Source organism: Rhinolophus sinicus, chromosome 1, assembly GCF_057876585.1.
Source record: "Rhinolophus sinicus isolate RSI-liver-muscle chromosome 1, RSI-T2T, whole genome shotgun sequence".
NCBI classification, from domain to species: Eukaryota; Metazoa; Chordata; class Mammalia; order Chiroptera; family Rhinolophidae; genus Rhinolophus; species Rhinolophus sinicus.
In genome coordinates, this window is record NC_142501.1 from 15,786,834 (window position 1) to 15,801,932 (window position 15,099).

Sequence of the window (15,099 nt, forward strand, 5' to 3'; positions counted from 1 at the left end):
TTCCTACCTCTTACTGGTATCCCTGCCTCGTAGAAGTCACCCAGTGGTCCCCCCCACACCACCTTCAGATCCAGCCCTGCCACTAAACGTACACATATGACCTTGGGAAAACCACTCAATCCCTCTGACAATTTCCTCACCTGGAAAATGAGAGGGTTTCACCAACAGATCTCTAAATCCCCTTAATAGGATAAACTTATTTATATTAAGGTGTTACTAACTGATGAGTATGAATGAATTATCCTGTCCTGTTCTAGTTGCATTTTTACAGACTTAAAGGAACTGAGGAATGGGGGACATCAGCAAGCCTTCAGGGGAGGTACATCTGTGAGGCTAAATGGCCACTCCACATACTCAAATTACACTGTGTCACAGCCGTCTCATGCCTACCCATGAATCTGCCTCTTCCTGACAAGTTCAACCAATTGCTGACCATAAACCACGTTACCCTCACACCATCTTAAGTGATCACATCGTGAGCCTTGTGTCGCTTGCCATGGGCTCCTCACTAGAGAGTACACCTGGCACTCTGTCAGGATCCTGGGTTCCATTTCATAGTTGTAACCCCCAAAAGGATCCTTTTGGATATCCTTTTGGGGACAAAACGGATGAAGGTGTTAGAAAGGTACAAAGTCCCAGTTACAGAACAAATAAGTCATGGGGATGTAATGTACAGCATGTGACTATAGTTCATACTGTATATTGGAAAGTTGTTGAGAGAATAGATCTTAAAAGTTCTCATCACAAGCAGAAAGAATTTGTTAAGTATGTGTGGTGATGGATGTTAACTAATCTTATTGTGGTGAGCATTTTGCAGTATGTACATATATCAAATCATTGTATCATACACCTAAAACTAATACAGTGTTATATGTCAATTATATCTCAATAAAAATACATGAATGTCTGGAATGCTCTAGTGTGAATAAAATACCTACTTGCCTACCTCCTTCCCTTTCTAACTAAACTCTAATTTTATATTCCAAGACGCAACGGACTATGTTTTCCTGACAGCCAAGGGCAGCCAATGAGATGGAGGAGGAATCGCTGGGTAGCGCTCTGGGGAAAGCTCCGAACGAGGGCTTACTCAGCTGCAGTTTTGACCTTTCTCTCCAAACACCCCTTTTTCCACTTCCCACCTGGAATATATCCTTTGCTGTCCAGCAGCCACTTTGGACCGTGAGGTGACCTAGAAATTGGAAGCCGTCTGCTATGGATGGCAGAGCGAAAAGGAGCCCGGGTCCCTCACGCTCTTATAGAACTGCCGTACCAGCACTGGGTTATTTCGTTCTAGACTTATTTAATATGATAAAAAGTAAAACCACTAATTGACTTAAGCTGCTGTTTGGGGATGGGGAGGGGCGTCTGTTACCCACAGCCCCAAAACAATTCCTAACTGATACACCTGCTGATTTCCACGCAGGAGTTATTTCATAGAGAAGGTTCCGGTCGCCCTGGAGTCAGCTATGTCAGCTTTCAATGGGAATAAAAACTTCATAGAGTTCACAGGGCTGTGTGAGGATTAAATGAGATAATGTGTGTGGAGGGTTTGGCCCAGTGCCCGGCATAGGGTCTGCGTTACAATCACCATGATTTCTACTTGAAAAGCATTTCTGGCTAATATGGTACAGAGCCTCATACGTTTGTAGACTAACTTTTCCATTTGATACATGGAGGGACTGAGGTTCAGAGAGGGAAAGGGACCAACAGAGCCTCACATTCAGGACCCCAAACTAAGCATTCTTGGCAACTCCTGGCCTCCAGCGCATGGTGGACCCTCAATAAAAGTTTTTGAAAACATCCTTTCACCTTTAAACCTCCACTGGCATGCATGTTACACATGCTTGGAAAGAAATCCCTTTGTAGGTCAGAGATGTTCTCTTTGCTCAGAAACCTGAGGCCGGGTTTTCTTTTCTAAAAAGATTTAGCTTGTTGCTAGTAAGCACATAATGCCCCACCTTTGTGCAGGTAGCGTTTTTGTTTTAGAGTTTCGAAAAGACCAGTGGGAAAGCAGGAGAAAGAAGGATTTGGTGAAATTAAAACACCCACTTCAGCTTCCATGGGTCTCACAAGGCTGTGGGTTGGCAGAGGACAATACTGGTCCTGGGAGTTTTCCAGGCCTGACCTGGTTCTCTGTCCCTTATCCCCCACCCCTAAGGAGGCTGCAGTTTCCTCCTCTCTGCGTCCCCCTCAAATCCTGGGTGTTCACTGCTCAGGAGGCATATCTGTTGTCTTGTTTTGCAGTTTCAAGGATGTCCCTTCTGCAGCCCCCTCCCCTTGAGGGTACTATCTTCTTCCATCTGTATCCTGTCTCCTGACACAGGGCCAGGTCTACAACGGAACACGATAAATGGGTATCAAATAAATGAGTGAACCCAAATGCTGAGGGAGGAAAGTAGTATGAGAAATACTGGGAGGGGGCTTCACAGTGCCTGGAACACCCGGGGAGAAGATTTGAGGGGGTATTTCTCAACTGCAACGACCACTACACATGACCCCTGATAAACAGAGAGGCTAAGAAGTCACTCCCAAATTCCACCATCTAGGAGGTGGCTGGGTGTCTGCCATGACGACACTAAAGTCAAAAGTACAACTTTTTACACAAAACCTGCCTCCACACACACCCATCCCACCCCTGAAATAACTTGCTCTATGTAAATGAGATGGTTATATGCATGAACTCTGAAGCCAGACTTCCTAAGTTCACTTCCTGAATCCGCTGCTTACTGCCCATGTGAGCGACTTAGCTAATTTCTTTGGGACTCAGTTTATGAAATGGGGATCATAATATTTCCTACCTCAAAGAGCTGTTTAGAGGATCAGACAAGGTTGCTTTTGTGTAAAGTGCTTAGAACAGGGCCAGGTACACAGAAAGCCCTATGTAAGTGGTTCCTGCTTTTATTAGTTTTATGAGAAAGCTGGGAATACAGCACTCATAATTAGACGTAGCGAGACACTTCTATCATTTGTTGAAGAAAATTGCCAATAATGAGCTTGGGCAATTTAGCTGGGTATGATGTCATATATAGGTCAATTCTGATCCCTATTGCCTTGCATTTGTTTCAATTTCCAGTTCTGTTGTTCCTTAAAAATTAATTTTACTGCTTTTGCTGGAGAACTAGAGTTACCATTTTAGAAGTGTTTTTGCTCAATGTGACAAGCCCCGAGGAATCAGCAGCATGAAGGAAAGGTTGCGGAAGGGCAGAAGGTCAGACCACACTCTCCCTTTCCCCACTGCAGGCTCCCAGGCCACATGTGGGCAGACCAGAGCTGGGGGAAAGGGCGGAGTTTTCACACGGATGTGAGACTGCAGGAGACCTGGGCTGGACTTCTAATGTCTAAAAGAGAGTCTCACTTATTGAGAAGAGGCCTGTTCTTAATATCGATAACCCAGAAGCTCTTAAACCTGCCATGAAACCATCAGGGGTAAAGGAAGGGAGTTTGGCCATCATAAGGTTGAAGGAGTGACTAGAACAAAACCAAGCCATTTTCTGTTTGCACGCTACCAAGTTCAGCCTATTCCTTCACCAATTACACTTGTGTGGGCTCGTGTGGGCATTTCCAAAAATCAAGGTATAACATTAGATGTGCCGGTCAAAGTCACCCAACACAAGAACAGAGTCACAGGGGGACTCTACAGTGGGGGAGGGGTGTAAGAGCAGTGTGTGGGTGGGTGGTAGGAGGTCAGCTTGCTCCTTCAACCAGTGTGGACAGAGATCCACGGGGGCTCCCCCAAACCCATGACTGGACCCCTTCCCCCAGCACAGGGGTGATGATGACAGCAGAGGGCACCGAGAGCTGGGAGGAAGCCTCAAAGGGTACTAGCTGGTCAAAACGACTCTTGATGTCTTTTATTTAACCACCTTCCTCCCTTGACCCTGGACGTGCCAGAAGAGCAGAGAGAGACAGCTGGCACCACCCCTCTTTCACAGAGCAAATTCTGAGCCACGGGGAAGAGAGGCTCTGACTTTGATGTGTGAAGTTTTAAATTGGACCAGACTAGATGTTTTTGTAGCTGTTTTAATTATCTATCCAAGACTGACGTGATGGCTGAGCATGGTCAGATGCTGTGCGATTTCCCCACGATGTCATCGGAGGACAAAGCAGGACGGTTGGACAGAGGACTTTGAAGGTGGGCTCCTCAGAGTGAGTAGAAATACAACCCGTTTCCATTGGTACATTAACGGGTCCACCCCTACGCAGCAAATGGGCTGACAGAAAATGGGTACAATGCCAATTTCATACGGTTATCGTACGGGTTAAACAAATTCATACATGTCAAATGATTCATACTATCCCCTAGCAAATACTACAAATAAAATTCATTCAACCTTTAGCAAATATCTGAGGGTCTATTATGTGCCAGGCAGTATTCTGGGAGCTAGGGATTCACAGTGAATAAAAAAAGTCCTCACGGAGCTTCCATTCTAGAGAAGGAGGTAGATAAAACACAAGCAACTAATATAGTTATATAATACACTACATATAATATACATAATTATACATAATATACATAGTAGTATCATATATATATACAGGGTGCCAAAAAAGGCATACAAATGGACACTTTGGTCAACGTTGCTCAAGCAGTAGTTCACTGTAACCAGAAGTGTCTGGACGGTGACGGTAACCACTTTGAGCACCTTTTGTAACTGCAGAAGTCAAACATAACTTGTATTCTTCTTTTGTTATCAGTATACATTGAGTATTACAATTTTAATACAGTTTTCCTTTCTTAAAATGTGCACATATTTTTTTGGCACCCTCTGTATATGGTACTTCAGACAGTGATAAGTGCTATAAAGAAAATTAAAGCATGGTGAGAAAAGAGAGGACATAGGATGAAGTGGGGCCAATTTTAGACAATGGTGATTTCTGCTATTGGTAGAGCTCTTTACAGTTTTAAAAAATGCTCTCATAAGCTCTGTCCCATTTTATCCCTAAAGTAATTTGGTGAGGGGTTATTCCTGTCTAAAGATAAGGAAACGGAAGCACAGAAAAGTTAAGTGACGCCAAGTTCGGTGGCCTTTCATTGCCCAAAACAACATTAATAGCAGGGAAAGGCCAGTTCATCCAGAAGCCTCAGCATTCTCTGCAAACCCTAAATTAATTCCGGGACCTGAAGTCAGCACAGCATTACAGGAACCGAGGCTTACAGAGCTTGGCCACAGTGTTGGAAAGAGAATCTCGATCTTAGATCTTACTTGCAGCAAAGCAATTGCTGTCATCCACTTTATCAAGAACAGTATCCCAGCCAGGAGAATGGGAAATGGGTACAATGCCAATTTGCGGGGAGAGCTTCAGTGCTGATGGTTATTTCATCTCAGCTCCTCTGCAAGCTGGGTGGGGAGACTCCCACCAATCTAACTGTTCTCTAAAAACTAAGTCGCAACAGAGAAAAACTCGCCTGCTCTGAGTTCAAAGTTCATAGATAAATTGTTAAGTTCGGACAGATTTGCTCAAAGGAAGACTATCTACAATTACACCCCAAGGTCTCAAGGAGATGGCAGCTGCAGCATGCGGGGAGCCCTTGGGAAGGGCAACTGTGTCTGGGATTTCAATTCAACACACTCGGTGTGTAGCTCGCCCTCAGCAGGCACCTTCTCTCCTACACCCACAAGCACAGCCGCAACTCCTAGTGCTTTTGAAATCCCTGGCAAGACAGCTGCACGGCTTTTGCATTTGTGCTTTTAATACCATTCGAGTATTTCCTTGCTTTAGGACTGAAGATCAGATGGAGCTGGTTTTAATGATTATTTTGGAAGCAGCTGGCACTATAATTCTTCTTATAGAGAAAACTTATTATTTGGGAAAATTTTGTGAATAGCCATGTGGGGCATAGATGTCAGCAGAAACCAAGGATCGGGGAACAGAGGAAATTTGGTAGAGGTGGTCCCAAGAAGGCGGGGAGAAGCATGGGGGGAACAGAGGGACGTGGGAGAGGAGGAAAGAGGAAGCAGCAGAGCAGGGAGGGCTGGGACTAGCTGTGGGGAACGGGCAGGTAGAGGACCAATGAGCCTTCAGAGTGATGGGGAGGTGGGAGAGTGCCTCGAGATGGAGACGTCTGTTCTACAGGACACTGTTTGGGATGTAAACCCCTCCGACAAACTTCAATCTACTAGGATCATGAATGCTTTCAGTGGGCTGTCTTCTGCAAAGCAAAGAGACCCCTGAGTTTCCTCCCTGGCTCAGAACAGGGCTGTCCAGTAGAACTTCCTGTGATGATTGTGTGTGCCATATGGTAGCCTCTGGTCGCATGTGCCCACGGAGCGTTTGATATATGGCTAGTGTGACTAAAGAACTGAAATTTTTAATGTTGCTTAACTTTAACTTAAACAACCCCATGTGGTGAGTGGCTACCGTCCTAACTAGCACAGGTGTAGAGAGAGGAGGTACATGCAGAAGGACGAGTCCCAAGTCAGGGTGGCCCTGAGAGTGCAAGTGCCTTGGGATTTGCTGAAATCTTGGCGGCAGGTTGAGACTTAAAGCGGGAACAGAGCTGGGGTGCCAGGAGGAGGGGCAGAGTTCTGTAAATTTTACCTAGAGCTTGAGGTCAAAGAAACCCTCAGCTGGCAACAGGGTTACAAATGCATTTGTGCAAAAGGGAACAGACGGTCCTTACAGAGGCAAATTGGAGTTTCTAGAAATGGTAAGGGACTTGTATCTGCGCACAAACATCTCATGGAGAAGACACAATAGCGGCTGTAATGGTACATGGTAGGTGTTACTCAATATCCGAGCTATTGGATGATTGAGTGAACAAACCTTCCATCACCCACCAACATCACCCTCCGAATCTCACCTTTTCTCCTAAAGAAGGTAGGAGTTAATTCCCACTTCACAGCTCAGAGGGCTGAGGCTCAGAGAAGTTAAATGGTGAATCCAGGAGACTCAGGATTCTTGGTCTTTTGGTTCACCCCACCTGCCCCTCCATCTTAAGAAGCCTTATCTGGGCTTTTCATCGCGGCTGCTGTGAGAGTGTGTAGACGCAAGTGAATGCTCCAGGACCACAGACATGGCACAACGCTCCAGGACCATGGACACATGACAAAACTCCAGGGTCCCACGCACTCCTGCTGTGCTTTTCCTTCTCTCACCAGGTGAGAGGCTCACAGTCTCCCTCCCTGGACTGGAAGCCCCTACACAGCAGGACCCACGCTGGGTGCCCTCTGGGTTTCCTCTGCCACTCAGTTCAGCCCAGCTATCACCAATGCTGAAGAAATGAATGAATGAAATGGCAAACGTGGTTTCTCCACTGACTTTAAAAAACTTCTTTCTACTTTGGAGAAATGGTGTTAATGCATCACAAAAACATGTCTCCCCACCCCTCCAAGTCACCACAAAGCATCTTCCCATCTGTTAAGTGGAGCCAATTACCAGCCACTCAGTTTTGGACTCTCCAGCGGGGTTGGCTCAGGCCTGACACCACTTTTTTTTTTTTTTCCTGATGATGATTTATCTGTTGGGGATCTGAAAAAGGAATACTTGAAATTTATACACTGACCTCTTTCTGCCATTTCACTCCTTGCTATGCCTGCACTCAGAAAACTGTACCACTCAGGAGAGTGATTACAGAACAAGCCTGCCTAATTTTTTGTTATCAGATGCAATACAAATTATAGAAAGAAAAAGAAGCTAATAAAAGGAGAAAGAATTTAGGTGCATTGACTCAAATTAAGTTGGGTATTTTGGAAATGTAAAAATCTGGATTTTTTAATCTATCATATAAACAAATGATCAGTCTTAAAGAGTGCTCCAGCAGCTTTCCTCGCCCTGTGAAGTATGAACGATCAGGGATAACGATTTTTTGTAGACACAGCTCTAAGCGTGGAATATATTTTTATCATAAGAGGACAGTCAGGCCTGCAGTGACAATACAAACAGCACCACTCCCAACGATGACTCCCTGATGATACAAGACCATTTCCTAGTTTCTCCAAGGCTTTCACATCATAAGGCCAAGGAGTTTGCCTGTCCCAGGCTCACTGACATACATATAACACACTTGTGAGTTCAACATTTGCCTCTCAGAGAAAAGAAGTTACTATCTGCAAATTAAGTACTGAGGAAGTTCAAGTTAGACGTTCACTTTGCCTTTATACCCTGTCTGAATTGTTCGACGTTTTTAATACTTGGGTATTATTTTGTTTTGGTATTTGGTCTGGTATTCCTTTGTTAACAAGTGTTTGAACTTGTTAATAGCAAAGTATCACAGCAAAGTTAAAGTTACCAAAGTATGGACTTTGGTAACTTAAAAAACACACACCAAAAAACCAACAAGTGACATGATTAAGAATTGTGCACAAATTACTTAAAAGGAGGAAGAACGGAATAAGCCTGGTTAGGCGGACTCACCTTTCCAAAGCTGGCAGCATTGACAGGTTGCGTGTCATTCTTCTCGCAGAAATCCAGGTAATGCATGTAGAGTGCACTGCGAGGAATGCAAACCCCTTCTGCAATCTCATAGTTCTCCTCCAGCCTGCGGGAAAAAATGTCCAATGAGCAAACCCCAAGCAAGAAGGGTATGTTCTTCCTAGTCCTCCCTCAGAGCTGGGAGGACCTTGGAAATAACTCTTCCTACAGAAAGCGAGGCCCAGGAGGACAAAGCAACATGCCCAAGGTCCTGACGGAGTTAGTACGTTAGCAGGTTCAGACTCCTGGCCCCTGTGGGTATGACCTTGGGTCACTTGTTCAGCCCAAATTCCCAAGCCTTCTCCTCTATGCTGTCATTGGCCTGGCTATATTTTGGGTGGATCAAGTTCCCCCAAAACTCCAAAAATGATACAGGGTCTTGCAGGTGCCCTACTGAGCCAAGCTTCGAACTACACACTCACTTGCATAACCATTTCGAATAGATGTCAAAACTGAGATTGCTTCTTGGCTAACAATGGCAGTGCATGGGGACGGCCTGCAAAGCAAATGCCTCAGTAGAGGCTGCCAGCGGGACAGTCACGGACCTGCTGATTGGAGGGAGGTTTTCCTCCCACCGCAGGGAGCTGAATGTCCTGGTGTCTTTAGGATTGCCTCCTCTGCTCGACTAGCACTATAGGATTCTATATCTATTACCTTCTAAATGAGGATAGCTTAGCGGTTCAGGGTAGGAACTTCCCAGCTGGGTTTAAATCCCAGCCTTCTCACTTGTTGGTTTGGTGACCTTGGGCAAGTTACTTAACCTCGGGCCTCAGTTTCCTTTTGGAGGTGATTATTGTAACCACCTCACAACAACAGCCACGTGGTTGCTGTGATGCTCAGATAGAATGTGTGACACGTGTCAGCATGGTGTTTGGCACATAGTGGGTACTCAGTAGATGTGGGACCTCATCAGCATCCATTTTTCTTCTCCATAACACATTTCTGGGCTCCTATAATATACAGAATCTGCGCTAGGTAGTGGGTCTATAAAAGTAAACGAGATACAGTTTATCTTGTTTTTTCCTCTTTAGCCCAAACACCAGAATGTAGGTATCCCAAAGAATCCTGCCTCCTTTGTCACAGACACACTGAAAGGTTAAACACTTTTTCCAACAGAACTGCTGGGGCACGTGACAATTTGGGGATTCTCTTTGGGCCCTGAGGCCTTCAGAGCCTGGGGCACACACTATTAAATAAACTCACCAACAGAAAATATTTCTCCTTTGACCATGAATTGGATTTTGGGACACAACCCACAGTCATTTGGAACCAAGCTTGAGGGATTGTAACTGGAATAACCCTTTTCTCCCAAACTTTTTTTTTTTTTTGATAGTTGAAAATAAGGCATGATTCTAAAGCAATGAAATAAATGTCCTCGAGTGGCTTCTAGCTTTCTGTGAGGGCACTTGCCAAAGAAGTGGCCCAGCGCTGTCGTAACTGAAGTAGAATGAGGACACGGCCTCCTGAGGTGCCCACTTGAAAGGGTAGCACTTGTTTGGCTCATTCCACCATGTGGATGAAAGAAAATCAGTTCAATCTTTCATACTCAAACCCCAATGGATGGCTACAACCCTAGATAGGCTCAGATAAATGAAAAAGCCTGGTGCTGAATGGTCTCGGGTCACCTAGCACCCACCCCCCTCTTCTGGGAAGGGGAGCATTGAGTAACTCTTGACAATTTTTAGCAGTGATTCAGGAAGTACTTTATGCAATCTTTTCTAGCAACCTAATTCCTTGAAGCTGGGATGGTGTCTGAGTCACTTCTGCACCCTTAAATCCAGCATATCCCTTGGCACACAGCAGATGCTCAGGGAGTGTGCGATGAATACATTGTCTCAGTCAGACATTCACTCACAAGTGTTTATTGATCTCTTCCCACTTGCCAGGTGCTGGGGATACCACAGTGAGCAAGATGGTCCTTACTGGCATACAGAGAACAGAGTAACGGTAGACAGACAGGTAAAGACACAAGTATTCTTTCACACATATTTACTGAGTGCCAGCAGCGTTCTAAACAGTAAAGAAGTGGCAGTGAATAAAACAAAAGCCCTGTCCTAGAAGGGCTCACATCCTAGGACATGTGTCCCCAACATCAAACCTCGGAGCTCTAACTGTGTTTCCCGGTGGGAAACTGGTTTCACATAGAGATTAGGTTTCACGGCACTGTCCTCAACTTCCGGTCTGGTATGCACGGGAATCAGCTCGCTAGCTTAGCCTGGACCCCGAAATGCCACTCACAGTATTGTTTCTCTATACAAGTGAGTTCAGAGGTCTAAATAACCAGCGAACGCACAGTCTTGTGGGGGCCATCTGAATCAGACAGCTTTCACAAACTGGGGTCTCACAGACGTGCTTTGTTTGGCCTGAACAGTGTTGGCCCAACTTTTAGAATTCAGGACATTTCACATTAGAATCTGGATTTCTGGCTTCTTTTGAAAAGGCTGAGACCTGGCAACACTGGGCCCATATTCCCGTATGACAACAATTGGCCAGAGTTACGTGTGCCCTCAAATTGGCCAGAGTCCTCACTCCTCCCTATTTTTCTTAAACCCAATCTACTTTCTGTTCCTTGCCTGGCTCCTGTAGGCTCTTGTGTTGACATAAGACACGGTCTATGCCCTAGTTCACTCGGCAGCCTAATTGGGGAGAGTCACGCACAGAAAGAAGAATATTTAAGTACTGCAAACTGCTGGCCATAGGTGCCGTCGAAGGTGGAAATACAGAGATTAGTGTTACGAGAGCAGATAATAAAGGTTTCAGGGATGAATTGGGATTGCAGCTTTGTAATAACAACAGCCAGCATCTGTCGAGCTCTTACTGGGTGCCAGGCACCGGGTATTCATGCTCTCATTCCATCCTTACAATAACCCTAGGAGAAAGGTATTAGACCCATGTGTTAGAGGAGGAAACTGTGGCTCCGAGTGGAACTCACGTGCCCAAGGTCACGCAGCTAGCTAGTGAAGGGGAGAGTCTGCTTCACGCTATACCACTGTGGTATTCTCCACGGCAGAGGGAAGCCCAGGTAAGAGGACAGGCAAGGATGAGAGACAAATGTGGCATGTGCTTTGGATGATGGAGACACTGGTCTGAGTGGAGAAGGAGGCTTGTAAAGGAGTATCTCGAAGGAAAGAACCATGGAGGTGGGACATGGAAAATCTTGAAATGCTCACAGAAGAACACGGCCTGGCATAAGAGTTTAGCAACCCCTGGAGCTGAAGAATTACTATGAAAGTGTTCTTTTCAGAAGGCAATGGAGTGGTACTCAGAGAATTGAAAAAATAAAGACTCAGAGGCAGGAAGACCCGAGTGTTTCTGGGATGCTGTAGGAATCCTAATGAGGTCATCGATAACAACAGCAACTAACATTAACTTAAAGCTTAATATGTTCTGTTTGGCAGCAATGGGTTGAGTATAAAAGAATGCAAAATAAGAAATCCAAGTTTTATAGGTTTCATCTTAGACAACTGAGAGTTCCATTAAGCAATTTCCTTAACAAGCTTTGACTCCATCTCCCGTGTGAGGCATACACGTGACCAATCTGGGCAGCTGGAACTTTGTGCGTGTCAAGCTGTGGGGAGGGGGAAAGTATCTCCTACTGCTAACCTTTGCTAATGAGTTCCTAAAATTAAGTTTGGCCAGAAAAATCCATGGTCACATCGAAAAACGTGCATTTCAAACCATTCAGAATTCATCTTATAAAAGGCATACGATCCTTTCAAATGATAGTGGGCCAGTGCAGCTCACGGGAGCGGCATGATCAAATTCTCTCTTTGGAAAGGTCACTTTGGCATGGGGGGAGGAGAAGGTGGAGTGGTGAGGCCTGGCACACAGAGGCTGAATAATTAGCGTTTGCTGAATGAATGAAAGAACAAATGAGACCGATCAGGAGCTATTACAACAGTCCAGGCAAGAAGTGATGGAGCATGAATTGAAGGACTGACCATGGGGGCAGAGGTAATAACTGCTGGGTGTGGGTCTCATGTCTCTGGATGCGAGAAGGGTAGGAGCAACCAGGGCAAGTTGTCAGGTTGCTAACTGGGCTGAATGGATGAATGGGGGCTCCATCCCCCAAGATTTAAAAACACAGGAGAGGCAAGTTATGGGGGGGGGATAATGCTTCCAAATGTGGTGTTAAAAGAGCAGTCTCCCAGGTAAATTCCTGCTCTCCCCGCCCACTCATTAGTTTACTGAAGCTCCCTGTGCCTCAGTTTCTATTTGTTGTACCCTTGGCTTGTTTGCTCATTACATCTGGCCAAGAGGTCATGGTTACAATACAAGGTCAAGGTTAAAATTCATCTCATTAACTGAACCCACAGCAGCAACAAACTATTTGAGTCAGATGGGTGCAAAGCACAGATCACCCAGCTGAGCTAATTAAGCGGTTATCTGCCAAAGGCCAGAGCCTTCTAAATAACTACATTTCTACCCATGTTTTGTTCCTCCTACCAGAGCTTCTTCGCCCCAAAGCATCCAGGTGGCTTATGACTATGAAGCATTTTAATAAGTTTCATGAACGAACAGATGTAATTGGCATTAAGGGCAACTCTGATGCTTTTGATAAGTTTCCACAGGAATAACATCGTGACACCTTTCTCCAAACCTCCTCACAAAATCCAGAGGGCCCGTGGGTGCGCTGAAGTTAATTGGAACGTCCACTTCTGTGACCCAGAACAGAAGGCAGTTAATGATTTCTCTTCATATCTGATGAAATTTCCCTTTTCCTCCTCATTTTTAGAGGACATCATTAGTCTGGCATGGTGAACAATACTCCATTATACCTGGATATTTTTAATGATCACAAAGGAATTCCCCACTTCTTCCATTTTCTGATCTTCTATTCAACAGCTTGATCATATTTGAATTGAGCCTATCCTATTACGGAGAGATAATGAACTTAGTCTACTAGCCAACATGAGTTATTATCTGCAGCGCCCCTTTTTAAAAGCCCTCTGCACCAGGTTTCGGCATGTGCCATCCTAGGGCACAGGGAGGAAGCTTTGCGTTAGCACTTTACAACCGAGAGCAAATGTCTCAGCACCTAGCGTCATTACTCCCCGTTCTCATCTTACACCTATGTTTTCTTATAGGTACACGTGGGCTTGCCGTTCAAAGTCCCCACTTCTCGAGGCCTGGCACACGTGTCTACAAGAGAATTTTCCTTCTATTTTACCAAAGAAAAGACAACAGGATTTAAAAAAAAAAAAAACAAAAAAAACTTTGCTGAAGTAGTAACTTATTACTGAGGCTGCAGAGGCACGATTTGCTACCGCAAGCCGTCCCCGCCAACCTTTCCATCTATCCCCTGGGTCTACACTACAGATAGGGCCACACAGGACATCTTCAGCTGTGCCCCCTCACACACCTGTGGGAGTATTCCTCCATGCCGGTCGGTATCAAGAAGTAGAATTGCTGGAGGCACATATTAAAATGTTAGAGGGATTGCAAAATTACCCAGTCAAATAACTTTACCAGTTGGCACCTTAACCGCAGCACAACATTCTTTCCTTTTTCTTTTTAAAACAGGACCCTAGCTCCACAACAGGGCATCTCATTCTCTGAGACGTTTATACCCTTCGTGGTGTTCTGCTTAATTATCCTTTCTCCATCTGTAGCTGCGGCTTCCGGCAGGACGCGGTCACACTTTGCCATTATTTAGCACCTCTGGTTGCTTTCAAAGCTAAAAATGTTCAACCTCCCTTTCTGGAACTTGAACTATGAAAGTAAATAATGTCATGTCAGCACTGAGTAAAGACTCAAGTCAGAAATGGATGCAAAACATCAGGCATTGGTTATAGACAATGTGTCTGGTCCAGGAGCTGTGTTACCTGGTCTAACACTTCAACATACTTTTTTGGACTAGTACCAATAAGAATGCAGACATACAACACTAAAAATATTGTTATACAGCCTGGCACATGGTACCTCTACCTCTGGCCTCTAAGAATATTTTAAAGAGAAACATTATTAATTTGAAAGATTGGAAGCCCATCAACCACCCAAGGCCTCATTTTTCCTTTTTTAAAGAAAGAAAAATGCCCCCCAAGAAAGTGATGATCTGGTCTTCTTCCTTAGGGGAAGGGCCTCACTTCCTCTCTACATCGCTGGAAGGAAAAGTGGGTCCACCCTGCCAGTGCACAAGCAGCTGGGAGTGACACAGGCCACAAGGGAGGTGTGTGAGAGGGCGAGGCCGGGCAGGGGACATGTGCTGGCAGCAAGCAGGCCAGGATGGTGGAACAGGCTGCTTTCCATTCCGAAATCCTCTGCGTGAATAGAGGTTATTGTGCGGCCAGGATTCCAGCCGCGCTTGCCATCCCCAGCGGGTTGGGCTTTACTAACCCTCGTGACTGAGGATGCTGGAAAGTGTTTGGCAGGAGGCATTGGACAATATTTGCCTGTTTTCTGCTGGGGGCTGCCTGCAGATCATGTGGCCTCGATTATTTTAGGCTGCTTGGCTGCTGTGTTATTTGTTCTTAGAGCAGGGATGGTCTGTAGGGCACTGGGAAGAGGCTCATGGCAAGGTGAGGGGAAGGTGGTGAGGCAAATAGCTCCTAACCCAATTCCCAAAACAAGCCAAACGTGCCAGGAGAGCTCTGCCCTACTGGGTGAGGCCAATGTCCTTTCCTCCACATCCTGAGGGGCTGCACATGGCCACTGGAGTGAGGGGACAACATGAAGGATGTAAATGCC

At 45.5% G+C, this 15,099-nt stretch overlaps 1 protein-coding gene across 3 annotated transcripts in view; it reads right to left on the bottom strand.

The window, feature by feature from the left end:
- Window positions 1-15,099, bottom strand: part of RFX4 (regulatory factor X4) — a 137,193-nt gene that overhangs the window by 75,267 nt on the left and 46,827 nt on the right. For all 3 annotated transcript variants that reach the window (XM_019728444.3, XM_019728445.3, XM_019728443.3), the window contains exon 4: window positions 8,356-8,479. In XM_019728444.3, the coding sequence (XP_019584003.1) occupies window positions 8,356-8,479 (124 nt within the window). The remainder of the gene's footprint in view (window positions 1-8,355; window positions 8,480-15,099) is intronic.